Consider the following 15,293-nt stretch of genomic DNA (forward strand, 5'->3'; position numbering starts at 1 on the left):
CTTTTTATAATGGGTGAGAGAACAGGATCACCAAAAACAGATGAAAGCATTCCCAAGTCTCGGGGCTTGCTGGTGGAGGAGCAGGACAGGCTCCCAAGCTCGTGTTTCTCCAGCATATCTCGCTGCCCAAATGCGCAGGGAGTTTTGGCTCCGCTTCTCCTGCCATTTGGAGTTTGATTAAAAACAAAATGCAGACCACTTTATCACAAGTGCTTTCAATACACATTTATTGCAAAACCACAGCACAGTAACCATAAAGTCAACATAACCATATTTCCTAACTGAACAGGAGATCGCCGTCCTCATGTGCCTTCTCCCAAGAAACGGAGGCTTATTATACGGACGCTCCCGCGCTGTGAGTAATGACTAGAAGCCCCGTTCTGAACTAGCAGTTCTAAACCATTAAACATTTAATTACCACTTTGGCAAAGCAACGCACATTACCATTTCCACAATGTAACAGCACAGAGGTTTTTAATGCATCTTTATTTTTCAGAATCTTCAGTATTCACAACATGTAAAATGAAGCAGAGTTTTAAATCAAAGGCTTCACCAAAACATAGTTCCTTAAAAAGACCCGATGAAAAGGAGGGAAAATTGCATATGAATGCTATTTATCAGTGCTTACAGTTGACATGGACTATAGTTTTAAAGTAAAAGTACTCAAGACTTCAACATTTCCTTACAAAAGTATAACTTGACCATAAAATAAAAGTCTATAAAATCCCAAATATTAAAAAAGTAAAATGCAAAAAAATTTCTTTTATTAAAATGTAATACAATCTTTACATGGTAAGAATTGTTTAAAAATGCACAGAACGCTTCCTAAATCGTGACGAGTGTCAGAGGGGCATTTATCACACGCACTCATGCTTTGACAGTGGCGTAGACCCACCGGGTCACGGAGCCAGGCCAGTGGATATGCACACCCCCAGCACTAAGTCTCAGGGTGGGCAGATTTTAAGCTACTCCCCCACCCCCACCCTGCACCTGTTCATATTTACGCCCCGTCTTGTGTGGGGAAGAGGAAGTTTGCCCAGGCACGGGGTGTCCTAGGAGGCGGGCACCTGCTGTCAAGGAGACTGCACCTTTGTGTTCCCTAGATCTTGGTGTTGCCATTTAAAAAAATCAGGTTCTGGAGCTGGGAGGAATCTCAAGGGATCACCAGGTCTCTCCTCGGTCCTCCTCTGGCACAGCCCTGACCCATTCTCCTCCTTAGAGCCCCAGAAGCGGGGAGTGGGCTGCAGCCTGCTGGAACACTATTTCGCTCCAGCAATCAGAACTTCTTGTGTTTAACTGTGGCAGTTTCAGCCAAAAACTATTCCCAGGGTGGACCTGGATCCTGGCAGGAAAGGACTTTGTTTTCCCACAGACTGAAAGGAAGCAGGGGCTTCACTGCAGCCTGGGACGAACAGGAGGGAATTGGAGGGCACCAAGAGGAACGAGACTCAAGGCCCAGAGGAGGCTCAAGGCCCAAGGCAGGGTGACCTAAGGAAACCCGAGGAATGGGAGTGGAGGGGCCTGTTTGGCACGCTAGGTCCCCCGGTTTGGACGGTGGTGGCCACGGGACCATTGCAGGCTTCTGCTCCGGGGGGCAGAGGGGGGTGCCTTGGTTCCGTTTCTGCAGCCATCAGACCCACCACCCGCTGCCCCGGCCTCTGCTTGCCTTCCTCCTCTGTCAGGTACAGCACAGCCACGTAGGCCGGACAACTACGCACAGTATAAAATTAGACCGAATCATGGTGGCTTAGGAACAGTAGGAGAACAAAGAGCTTGGGCTTTGGGAGAGTGATTTCTGTAGGACAGGCTTTCTGGCTGGCTTCTAGGAGTGTGACTGAGAGGGTGGAGGTGGCCGGAGAAGTCTGAATGGAGCAAGAGATGGGAACTTTACTTGGATCTAAATCTACTTGGACTACTTAGGATCTCTTTGCATCCCAAAATTGGCATGAGAAGGAACTATTCTGGTAGAGCGAAGGAAACACAACAGGTATTGAAGGCATTGCCTTCACTTGCAGCACATTCCTTGGGGGATGGAAGGGAGGGGGGACTGACTGTTAAAGTTACAGCCTTTTGAGTAAAACAGGGTTCCTCTTGGGAGGCTGTGGATGTCTACGTGCCCACTGCTTTCTCAGAGCTGAACGGGATACCCTGCTGTGCCAGACAGGGCATCTGTGAGGGCGGGGGTCCCAGGTGGCTGGCCCGCCTTCTAGGGCTCCGCGGGCTTCTGAGCACCAAGGGGAAATGTGGGGCCTCTCTCCTCACCACCACAATTCCTCTTCACTTGATGTGTTCTGCTGCCTCCCTCTACCACCCTATTTCTTGAGCACCCCCCTCTGGCCTCCATTCTTTGAAAACAAGAACTTATCAGTGCAAATGGGGAATGGCCCTGGAACAGAAGAAGGGAAGGTTGTAGAGCCTCCATCCCTCTCGAGCTGAGAAAGCAGTGGGCCAGACATGCTACAGGCAGGATGTACTTGGAGGGAGGAGGCTGGCCCAGATGACTCAGTGAGACTAAGCCAGTTTCGGGGCTGTTTTCCAGAATCTGCTTCAACTATAGCTCTGCCTCCAAACCTCCTCCTCCACTTTTGCTCAGCAGAGACATTACCAAATGCCCAGAGGCCTGGCTTACATCTCAGCAACTCTTCCACGGTGCTCTCCTGGGCCTCCTTACGTGGCCTTGTCTCCTCCTTGCTAGAAGGCTCTCCCCCCTGCCTAACCCCACGTCTGAATGAGCACTAACAGATCGGAAATCTTTGGAAGCTCGTAAGCTTTCCCTAAAACCTTTCCCCCTCTTCTCAAGTCGTCAAAACAGCTTTCTCTGCCTTTCCCTTCCAAAGCTGGCCAGGAGTATTTTATACTGTGTGGAGCTTACATATATCCATTCATTGATGAGGGGCATGCATGGATTTGTAATGGCCCAAGAAGACAGGATTTAGAACATATTCTTCCAAACAGGGTAAGGTACCATGGACAGTTGTAGAAATAAGCTACAAAACTAGCAGCATTGGAGTGGGGGGAGGGTGCGTTCCTAGCTTTGAATTACACAGTTTTTGTGAATGGACTGATCAGAAAATGAATGTGAGGGCCAGGACACTATCGTATTTGTTTTTGCATCCTCAGTACGTAGCACAGTGCTCAGCATACAGCAGGGGCCCCAAATGTACCGGCTGAATTACAAGATCCAGCCTCCTTCACCCAGCCTCCTAGATTGTTTCTTTTTTTAATATGATCTACCTCTCGGCATTTAATATGGGCTATGATGAAGTCCCTGCCTGACTTTATTTTAGAAAGTTCCATTCTGTTCAAATTGTATTATTAAGTACGCATAAGGAAAAAGATCATAGTCTGCTCTAAGATAAAAGAAGCAATTCCGTAAGGAAAAAAAATCAAAGTTAAAAAAATATGACATAAGTTTCAGGACCTAGCTAACAAAGAATTTACTGGTAGAGCAATATTGAAAAAAAGACTGGATGGAGCTGGTTCATGAGAATAAGCTTTCCCTCAGATAGGTGGAAGGACAATTACAGGCGACAGAAGGTAGCATGCAGTTGTCCTGCCTGGGGGTCTACACTGAGCCTGAGTGGATGGAAGGGCTTCTCTGGGATAAAAGAGGTTGAGGTGTCAGGGGTAAGATATTAGTTGATATTCTTTGCTCTGCAAAGAGCAAGGGTAACCACTTTCCTGGGGGCATGGAGCAAGGATTCTAGGGCACAGGCTGAAAGACAGTGGGATTATAGAGGAGAGGGATGGCTCTGTGGGAGACGTCTACATAGCTCTCGAAGACACTTCCTAGGCCATAACTTACGGATCGGAAGAGCAATACAATGCGAATTAGTGAGCTGAGGAAAGAAATAAGAAGAAAGAGACCACCCAACACACCTCAAGCTTAGCTAAATTCCCGGGCAAGCCCTGTCCACCTGCTATGACAGGTGAGGCGGGAGCAATCACTTCTCATGACTTCTGCTGGCCCCTTTGAGTCACAGACCCAAGGGGGAATAGCACGGTATGTGTGCAGGTCAAGGAAGCGATTTTGTTTGGGACTTGTAGATGCAATTTAGGAAGAGGGAGGCAGAATTTTCCTAGGACTTAATTTTCAGAAGCCTCCAAAACGATACGTTTCTGGTGGAGACGGAGACAAATTTGAAGTTGGGGACATTTGCAGTAAATAAAACCATCTTGCAGAAATAAAACCTGCCCTTTTTGAGCATTCTTTGGGTTTCTGCAGTCTTCAGAGGCCAGGATTTGACTAGCGATGCATCAAGTGTGCTGACGTTCCTTTCCTCACAGGAGAGACCTGGAGGGCTCCCACAGTCTCCAGTCCCCAGACTAGACCTTCTCTACCTAGCTCAAGTCCCAAGTTCTCGCATTAGAAACCCTCCCTTTTGGTGGTTAGTCTTCGTTCTGTGTTAACATTCAAATTCCCCCCAGGAAGGAGACTAACAAGGCCTTAGGAATACGTGCGTCCTAGTGTGCGTGCAATTGTTAAATCTGTCTTCAGAGGAAGATGGAGGTGCCAACAGTCTTCCCGACTTCCTGAAGGACTAGTAACCCAGCCACGGTGGTGAGGTTTGGGATTCCTACTGCCAACATTGATTCTCTGCTCTCAGATTGATACAGGTTCTATGATAAAAATTTCAATGCGGCAAAGTACCCTTTCCTTGACATCAGTCATGGTTAATGGTGGTAGGAGAAGGAGATTTAGGTTCCCGCTGTGCATAATTAAGGATGTGGGAAACTGTCATTATTTCTTTTAATTGTTAGTTCAGGAGAATGTTTTTGGTTTTTTCAAATTTGTCCAAAAGGTCCCGGAGGAAAGAAACATCTTGTTTTTCTGATTCTCGTTCACAGGCACACACTGCACACCTATCATGAGTCTGCAGACAGAACGAGCAGAAGGATGGGTGAAGGGACAAAGGCCATGTTGACGGCCTGAGAGTTCCTCTCACTGCCCGACACCTGTAACACATCTCTAACAGGGCCTTGCAGAAGTTCCTCATTATCTGAAATGATAACGTAGAACTGGAAGTACTGGCGGGTAGGTCTTGCACTCTATTGCTGTTTTCTACTTTCAGTGATGTGTGACCAGTAGGCGTAGAAAACTCTTCAGCCAAACGAAACACCTACTCTCCCCCTAATTTAGAAGTGTGGAAGTCGAAGTTGAGAGGAAGAGTGATTTGCCAAAGGCCCCAAGGGTGCTCGGCCGCTGCCGTGGGGACAGAGACGGAGGGAGACCCAGGCCTCCTGACTCCCAGGCTGGTCGCTTCTTTTGCTTCGTTTCTCTGCTAGCGGCTGTGCTCACATCGGAGCCTCAGTGAAGCCTTGTTCACTAACACCTGCGAACAGATCAGGCCTTGACATGCTGAGCCTCTGCTGTCACTCTGCAAGAGATGTGCACAGCTCTGCTGACAGGATGTGGCCCAGCAGAGGATGACATAGTTGCAAAGCAACTTACAATTCTTTGGTGCCACGGACTCTAGAAATACACGTTTGGGGATGGGCTTTACCATCTGATCTGACAGTTTGATTTCGACAGGTGCTAACCTGTCACTGACTCACAATGAATCAAACCAAGACAAAGGATGGCTCCCTGGTTGGGCCTGACTCCAGCGAGCAAATGCACGGCTCTGACCCGGCCCCGAGAACGCCATCTCAACATCAGATGGCAGGTCTTTCTCTTACTGTGTTTGATACATTTAATAAACCCTGCATTTCACATACCAAGTCCTTTGGGGGATATAAACAGCACCTGTAGCTTATCTCCTAGCACAGACAATGAAAAAGCCAATTCTTCTTGTCAAATGGGTGTGCAGTGGAACAGTCCACGTGTTCACAGGAGGAGGGCCGCTGCAAAATGGAAACACGGAGCCACCGGGAAGCTTGGCAATTTTAGAGACCGCTTCCGTTCTTTTTTCCTACTGAAATAAGAACGCACCTGAGTTTTTGAACTGGAAGAGACCTGAGGGAATATCTTTGTTTGCTTCCTTATTTCAGAGATATGATAAACAGGAAATGAAATGACTTGCTCAAGGTCAAACAGCTGAAGACACTAGGCCTGAGACATGTGCCAGGCCCGGAGGCTCCTTGGTCTCTCTCGTCTAGTTCATGAAGAAACTGGCCAGCTTCCTCTCTAATGTGGTAACTCAGGAAAGCTGGGTTTCACGCAGCTTGCTTTCAAGCATAGTCAGGAATAAGTCAGAAGATGCAACCCGAAAGGGGAAAGCTGGATGGGAAGGAGGGCAGTGAAGGAAGAGGTGACCAAACCAAGCTACGCTCTTGTCCTACTACAATTCATCAGTTTTATGGATAGCGTGAGAGTTGGGATAGCTAAGGAAGGTGACCAGGAAAATAGGAAGGATCACTGGAATCTTCATTAGCTATTGTTTAAAAAAATGGATTTACAAAGTTTATTCTCTTGACTCTGCTTTCCACACTGTTGCATGTCTCTGCTGAGACGAAGAGCCAGGGAAGCGCTGTCAAGAAAATAGATTTGGACTTCGGGTGTGGGTCATTCACTTCTCTTGCAGTGCATGGGCCCTAGTTGATAACATAAAAACAGAAACTCTATTTGTAATAAGAAAAACAGAATATTGCATATTGGAATTCAGTTTTAAACTTTAGGATGTGATAGAGCTTGATGGTACGTACACAACCAGGTCTGTGAAATGTCTCTGTTAACCACTCCTACATTTGATATAGACTCATCTGGGAGAGAAATAAGGATCTCAGAAGCTCCTCCTTCGGTCCAAAAAAGCTAATGCCACCATGGTCTAAGAAATAGTTCCCTAGATGACTTAATTTTTAATCCCTTCTAAGTTTCTATATATATGTATGCAAATTCATAGAAAAATTTCTGAAAGGATTAATAAAAAATACTTTGGAAAAGGGGAATGGATAGTCCAGCACATGTTTGTATGGAGGTAGACTTCACTCTGTATTTCTGTACTGAGTATTTCATAATGGATAGACCTTCATGCATTTAATTTTCAAAAACTTAAAAGAAATGAAAAAATTACTTAAATGTTATTTCTGGTTACCACATTGATCACTTATGGAAAGGATGCTGATCTAGGACTGACATTACCTGCTAAAACTTGGCTGTGGCATTGAACCTAAAAGGTTCCCTGTTAATTTGTAAAATGAGGTAGTTGGATTAGATCATCCCTTTGATTTCATGATCTGTCTGGGAAGAAAATCAATCTGAATTAGAAAAAGCCTAAATTAGGTTGTATTAAGTAGAAGTATCACTTTTTAACATTTAGGTAAATTAAAAGTGTCTCCAAGTCATTCTTGCCATTCTGGTCAAGACTGTAGAAGCCTCCCCTGCAGACCGGAAGAGCCAAGAACCCTGAGAGCACTGTGATGTGCAGTTAGAGCTAAAATGGTTTGATGTGTTTCTATCATTTTTTTAAGTTGCTGAAATGAATTCCATGCTTTCACTTTTTAGTTGTTTAAAAAAAGAACACCAAACTGTAATTCTCCCTCGGTGAATGAACAGAACCGTGAGGGTGGAGTAACCTTTGCTCTCACTTTTTGAGTGTGGGTTGAGATGGAAAAGCTATTATTTGAGGCCTTCTAGATTATAAGGCACAACAGAAAGACTACAGAAAGCAATCTGATCAGTCCATATTCTAAAATGCAACAAGCACTAACTAGAGGAGCTCGTTAGAGACCTTTGTCATTACCATTTCAGGGAACAGTCTAACAGGCTGGCTGTGGGAAGAACTGTTAAATCTCTCTGGACTTACTTGCTCAGGAGAGGAAAGCCCAGGCATATGGCCTTAGTAGTAGTCAAGAATGAGACTGGGTTTTCGTCTTCGAGCTCAGGGAGGGGTTCAGGGTGAAGCCTGTGCCAGGAAGTCAGTTCAAGGAAGCAGAGACCTAGGAGAGTCTAAGACACCTGAAAGGACACGCATGCTCGGGGTAGCCTAGGTGTCTGCTTACTGAGCACACAACTACCTCCATTGAGTACAAAGTACCCAGTGGATGCTGTTAAGAGGGCACCCCAAAATCTCCCTGTCAACCTTTGTTCTTCTAGGATGGTCCAACACTACATGCCCCCAGAATATTGCTTATATATTCCTAACAGACTGGCGAACTGTTTGATAATATGGAAATAAGCATTAATTTGGCCCTTTCTGTATAATTCCAAATTAAAGGGGAAGTCTATTTTTCCTATATCCACAAAATAGGTGTCATCAAATTTCCTTGTGGTTTTCTATATGTTTCTTTTTTTAATATGGCACTTTCTTCATATCACAGCTTTGCACTTGCTATATAAGATGGCATAATCCCAGTAACTCCCGTACTTACTATTTTAGGCAGCAGCGTGGAATTAATATGATTTTTAACGTTAATTTAAAGCAAATTTACTATGCATTTGTATTTGATCTTGAGTTTAAAATGCAGCTTCTACTTATGCAAACAGCAAGATGAATGCCTAGATTTTAGTAAAAATAATAGTAAAAAAAAAACTAATTTAAAGTAGATGGGAATTTAATCTCTTCAATTTAAAATCTCTTAGCTTGAATCCCTCATTAGAAGGGCTTCATAAAAACAAGCTGTAAACATTCTCAATAATTAAGCATAAATATATGATCTATGATAAAGCTTGGCTCTTAAGCCCTATATGCTTAAATATACAAAATCCTACTTGTACTTGATTCCCTCTTGTTATTTTATTAGCTCCATCCTCCAGTGAAGTGCATTTGTGCATGTAATTATCTTGTTCCTGTATCTTGACCATGGACCATATTAAAAAATGTTTCTTCCCATAAACTGTGAAGTATTCCTTGATAAGCCACAGGGAACCTACACTATAACATGTCCTTACCAATTAATGCTGTTGATTTGGTTTATGAGGGTTGAATTATTCATCAGAATCTTTTTATACCATGTCCCTGCAAGCTAAGACTTAGGGATGTTAGAGCACCAACAGGATGAAGAAAACGGAATGATCCTACTTAAAAACCAGTCACCTCAACTGGATCCCTGTACTTCCCATACTCAAATAATGATGACTTGCTCTTTAGCCCCGTATGTATGAACATGGAGGAGTGCTCACGGACACCCCCAAAATGTCGAAATGAAGCTGGTTTGTGAGGTGGGGAAGGACCTGCTTTGGGAGTCAGAAAGTGTGGATTTCAGTTGGTTCTAACTAGGATTGCGACCTTCATTGAGCAAGAACCTTAACCTCTGTGGGATTGTTTCTATGAATCCTAAAATGAGGGGCTTGGCTTAATGGAGGGCTCAGACTTCTTTCATTATAGAATTTCATTAAGACTCTATAGTGTTTGTTTAGAAAGTTCAAAGACAACAGCTGGTCTATTCTGATGCATACTAGAAATAACAACAAAAAGTAAAAAATGTGTATGACTTGAAACATTCAGGTAAATGAATAACATGTAATCCTCTCCCCACCTCCGAAGCCCCTTTGGTTCTATCAGGATTGATATAGGAAACTGTGATAGCTTAAAACAGTTGTAGTTTGTGATTAGAACAAGCGTCTGCCAGAGGGGAAAGCAGATAGAACAGATGAGATGCAAGGACTCATTTCATGTGTCTAAAAACAACGGTTGGTGTCTGGGACAACGCAGGAATTTTTAATCCATTACCCACTTGGGATGTCACTGAACTAGTCATTCAGGTAATATTTTTTAAAGTGTTTTTCTTTGCTTCGTTTTAAAAGGAGAATAACTATAATTAAAATGTTCTATATCACATCTTATTATATGGTAAGATTTCATATACAGTGTCCACAACCAACAGTTCTGACTAAAACCAAATACTTGAGAATTCTTCTCTCTCCTGTCTGTCTTCTATCCAAACAGGAAGGGGTGGTGGTTATTTTAGCACTGGGTCATGGACTGCTCCTATCTCTGGTGGCTGGTTTTCAGTCATCTTCAAAAATTCTGGTTTCCTTTCATTTAAGAATGAGAGAGTGAACCTGGAACTAAGCCTCCCCTTCAGGGTCTTTTGCTTCTCTTTAGCAAGTTCCTTAGTTCCTTCGGTTCTTGATGCTAAGATAGTAGGATGGTTATAAAGGGACTGACTTAAAGGTGACAGAAGATATGCTGAATGTGAGGATTTTCTGACTTTCCAAGGAGCACAATTTAGGATCTTAGAAGGCGGCTTAGATCCTCCTCTAAGACCGAGGTGAACTGACACACAGCCTTGGACTTGTGAAGGAGGGTGGGGGCGTTTGGGACTGCGTGTGACGGTGTGTGCACGTGTGCAGACATGAGCAGAGCTGAGTGCTAACTAGATCTAACCACATTTTACCACCATGGCTAAGGGAAGGAGCGGGCCTGCACTCTGTCCAGAGAAAGATAAATGAAATATATATTTACCTGACAATGAAGATGTAATTTCAAGTGAGGGAAAAAAAAAAGGCGGGGGGTTGAAGGAAGCTGAGCATAATGAAGGTGAAGAAAAGTACTATTCTTGTCTTTCTGGAAAAAATTTGGTTTTCCTGGGTAAGGGGAATTATGTAAATGTGAACAGTGGTAAGTAATACCATAATCCCACCAGAGCATATTTTATGTCACAGTGAAATACATGTCTGAGAGCTGTCCAATGAGTAACTGTCATTTTTTAAAAAGCTATTATCATCCATACAAAGAAAACAGGTACTGGGCAAAATATCACCTTCTCAAATGTATGGACTCCAGACAGAATCGAATATTTTACAACCTGAATTGAAATACAAGAATGTAATTCAGAAATCACTCAACAGATTTGGAAGTTTCAAGGTTATAAATTATTATTTTCAAACAAGGGTCATTTAATAAAATGCAACCCTAGTAAATAACAGCTGGTGCTGGACTTTACATCCCATGCCACTATATATATATATATATATATATATATATATATATATATATATAGGCTGAAGACACAGAATGTTCTATGTGATTTGTCATTTCACTTTTAACAAAGTGCTAAATCAGAACGTAGTTACATTTTTCATACAATATTTAATGCGACTATACTGAACATTTAGTCACCTTTAATATAATTATTTAAGAGCCTAGTAGATGAAATTGTATTTCACAGAAACAAGGATAAGTTGAGATCGAGACACAAAGTGCTCTGAAGTCACTGGGAAGCACTTGCTCACCATAGTAAAGATGGCCAAAGGTTTCCAACCTAATTAAAAATAAGGAGTCATATAAGAAATGGCTTTATTAGAAAAAATGTAGTGTACATGTGGCTAATTTTTATCATCGATATACCTCTTGGCTACTTTATAATTAAAATCTGATATAGGGTTTGAACTTCTTTAGAAGTTAGTGGCATTTCTTCCTATTCTGATATGTGACTTAGGTAAGGTGTTTGACAGATACCCTTTATTTCTTTCCATAATTACAAGGAGTCAATCAGTAGTTTAGCACTGGCACAAAACAGAGAGGGCATTATTTCTTAGTGCTTTATGTGTAAGATATCCACACTTCCAACCCCAGAGCTAGGCACGGGTGTGCCATTTATAGTCTTTCAATTCCCTATTATCACTCCAGTCCCACATTATTATTACCTAGTAGTCATGAAATGCATGTGATCATCTGTCACCTAACAGAACCTCTGAATGAAGTTTCTCTCTTCTCCTTTTTTTTCCCGTTAGAGGTGTGCAACTCCAAGCAAATGTGCAGTATGCAGTATGATTTCCAGTCCCTTTTTAAACTCCTGCACGTCTGTGCTATTACACTGAGACAACCACATCAAGATAGAGTCTGTCATACGATTCCCTGAAGCACAGAATGAGGAGGAGACTGAGCAAACACGACCCGGGAAGGCACCAGTTGAACCAAGACAACTCTGTAAGACAAAAACATGTGGTTGTAAGCATTCCTAGGTCACCAGCAGAACACTGCCTGTGAGCCGGGAGCAACGTGCTCCACAGCCAAAGGCGCTTATAATAGATGCGTTGTGGGAGGCCCGCAAACCGGTTTTCAAGGAACAGGGGCAATCTGGAGTCTGGGTGATAATAATCTTGCAATGTATTATACTGCTCTCATGTGCAATATTTTTAATCAATACTATTAATAACTTTTCATCAATTTAACCACTTTGATTTGGTGGCAAAACCAAAATCTATTCCTCCAAAGGAAAAAAAAAATCAATCACCTTTAAATGTTTGTTCATTATCTTTTTTTTTTTAAGATTTTATTTATTTATTCATGACAGACACAGAGAGAGAGAGAGGCAGAGATATAGGCAGAGGGAGAATTAGGCTCCCTGTGCAGAGGCCCGACGAGGCACTCAACCCCAGGACCCTGGGGCCACGACCTGAGCCAAAGGCAGATACTCAACCACTGAGCCACTCAGGTGTCTCATCGTTTGTTATTTTTAAATACCCTCCATCACTATCATTCTTGTCTCTGTTTAGAAATATCCGACGGGTTAGAAAGACGAGTAAAAAAAAATCATCTGAATTTGGAGATAACACGTTTAGATTTTCTTGGATAGAAATATCAAGTTCTCAGCAAGTAGTAATCATTGTAATACAGGTTAGAAAATACATTAAAAGAATAAAGTGAAATATAACAAATTAATCCTAATTCTACCCTCAGAGAAACTACTGTGAATATTTCAGTTTATTTCTTTCTCGTTTTTTCCCCCACTAGCATAAACGGTATGTATGATGCCAATACTCTGAAAACCAATAGGAATCATCTAAGCAGGCAATTCTGTTGTTACTTGGTTTAACGGTATCAAGAACATTCTTATTCAAAAATGCTCGCTCATGAACTCAGGCTTTGCCCACCGGCCAATCCCAGCCTCATGCTACCGAGACACACCAGCTCACGGTGGCTGCCTGCCGTTGCCCCCTCCAGCTCCAGTGGCCCTTAAGCTGTGCATCTGTTCCGCCTCCTTCTACCCAGCCCTCCTTGCCAGAAAATCCTGAGGCTTTGGTGCACAAGTGAGCAGCTTCTTGGCATGAAGAGGTTGTGTTGGTGGTAGTGGGATATCTTCCCTAGTTTAATATCCATTTAGCAATTTAAATTAAAAAATAACAACAACAACAACAACAACAACAACAACAACAGGGGTACTGGGTGGATCAGGGTGTTAAGCATCTGTCTTTGGCTCAGGTCATGATTTCAGGGTCCTGGGATCCAGCTCCGTTGTGCTGTGAGGCTCCCTGCTCAGTAGGGAGTCGGCTTCTCCCTCTCCCTCTGCCCCTCCCCACAGCTCATGCGCGCGCGCGCTCTCTCTCTCTCTCTCAAATGAACAAATAAAATCTTAAAACAAAAACAAAGGAGGGGGAAAAGTTCCCTGGTACATTTTCTTTCCTTTGGGTACTGCTATAAGTTTATATTTTCCTTTTGTACTTCTCTAGAATACTAATACTACCCTAATCTTCAAAAATCATCCTGAAGATTTCTACACTGCTGCTTTAGTTCAATCCATAATTCATATGGCTAAAAGAGCAATTTATGCTCAGGAATGGAAATCAGAAAACCGAGTGGTGAGAAAAGGTGCTGAAATACCTTTTTTCTGTAATATGCTTACAAAAGCAGCCTCCCCACATCTCAATTTTTACATTTTAAAAGTCAGACATGCTATTCTATAGCATATAACAAAGACGTGTATTTCAGTGATATTTCTATGCAAAGTTGTTTTCTGTACTCTACTTGGATTGACTATAATCTAAACACCCAGGAAGGCTGTGACCCATGGAATTTTGTCTTCATTCTGATATTCCCTGAAATGACACACCAACATTTTCAGCTTTCATTTTGGCCATACAGCTTCTGGATTTCTGACGATAACTTTAACAGGCAAAAAGAAGTAAAAAACAAACAAAAACCAAGGAGAGAAAAAGCAGCAAAATAGAACAGCATACTGTTTACATTAAAAGTGCGCATTTTGACTTTAAGGTCAAATTTTAAGCAACAGCTAAGAAAAACTATGGTTTGACAAAGTGGTCTACAACAATGACATTTTCTAAACCTTAAAGAGATTGTATTTCGTGGGGAGCTAGAGTAACACCCCCGTAGCAACAACCAACTTGTCCTTGCTCTCCTTAAACCTAGAAATGTATCAAATATTGCCAAAGCAGATCTTTTATTTCATCACAGTTGTGCAATTATTCCTTCTCCCTGGGTTTGGATGAAATCTATAAAAATGCCTCATAATTGCTCCTTAGTGAGGTTATGGCTTACAGGTGAGTTGTTACTGTGCCTCCTGTGAAAAGTCAGATTCCTCTTTCAGCTGAGTTCACTAAGCTCAGCCAACTACCAGTGTTCTTTGAAATTACTGGCCTTTTCAGAAGGCAAAAAGATCCGCATCTCTACCTTTTCCCACTGCAAACCATTCACATAATCCACAGCTTTCCTGCTCCAATAAGCAGGAAATGGCTTGCTTAAATGTTTAATATGACTTTGCAGCTGCAAAGTCCTTTCCGAGCCTGGTGTCATAGGACATAATTGAACCAAGAGAGTTCCTGATTCACTGAAACTTTCTTATTCTTTTAACCTTTACACCTTTTAAAAGGGAGCACAGTTTTCTAATATTTTCTAATGTACCCTTTTTTTTTTGCCTTTCACTAGAGAAAATACAAATCCATACTTTAAGGTTCCACAATTTGCCTCTTTCTGTATTTTTGCTGGTTCTTTGTCATTTATTATATATACTGCATCTTGAGTACTCTGCTCATTTTGCAGTTTGGACAGGTACTATATTTTATTTGAAGTGGACTTTGCACCAAATAGTGATGCTCTGTTGGAACTGAACTAATTAGGATTTTGCTCATCCTCATACCTTTTTCTTTCAGAAGCACTATTACACATTTTTACCTCATCTTTCCCTTTAATGATGCCTTGCTTTCAGTTTCTACCACCTTCGAATACTTGTCTGGTCCCAGAAAACACCCTCCAGAACCAACCTTCTACTTTCTTTGGGGATTTAACCAGAATTATGATGATTTAATAAAACTGTCTCCATATTCACTCAAGAGGAGCCAGGTGACATCATGATTTCATGGTATAATTCCCTGCTCCCTTCACTCCATATTCACTACCCAACAGATCTGATCATAACGTCGTGTAATTACTCCCTACATATAAAATTGCTCCTCACTAGTCCACATCTGGTGAACCTGTCAATACCTCACCCTTCAGCAGGCCCCTGAATCTTTTGAGCCACAATGCAGCCTCAGACTCACAGTAGGCTACTTCAAAATGAAAGGCTTGCGGTAAAAACCTTTAGTGCATTTAGCCAAACCTGCGGCAAAGCTTCTACAACAACAACAACAAAAAAAATAGCAAACAATACAAACTTCAGAACAAGTTACA

At 42.4% G+C, this 15,293-nt stretch overlaps 1 protein-coding gene across 1 annotated transcript in view; it reads right to left on the reverse strand.

Annotated features, from left to right (window-relative positions):
• Nucleotides 1–210: 210 nt before the first annotated feature.
• Nucleotides 211–15,293, reverse strand: part of SLC49A4 (solute carrier family 49 member 4) — an 87,484-nt gene continuing 72,401 nt past the window's right edge. Inside the window, exon 9 of the mRNA XM_041771789.1 lies at nt 211–11,811. Coding sequence (XP_041627723.1) covers nt 11,696–11,811 — 116 coding nt within the window. The 3' untranslated portion in view covers nt 211–11,695. The remainder of the gene's footprint in view (nt 11,812–15,293) is intronic.

Source organism: Vulpes lagopus, chromosome 1 (genome assembly GCF_018345385.1).
Source record: "Vulpes lagopus strain Blue_001 chromosome 1, ASM1834538v1, whole genome shotgun sequence".
In the NCBI taxonomy this organism is placed as follows: Eukaryota; Metazoa; Chordata; class Mammalia; order Carnivora; family Canidae; genus Vulpes; species Vulpes lagopus.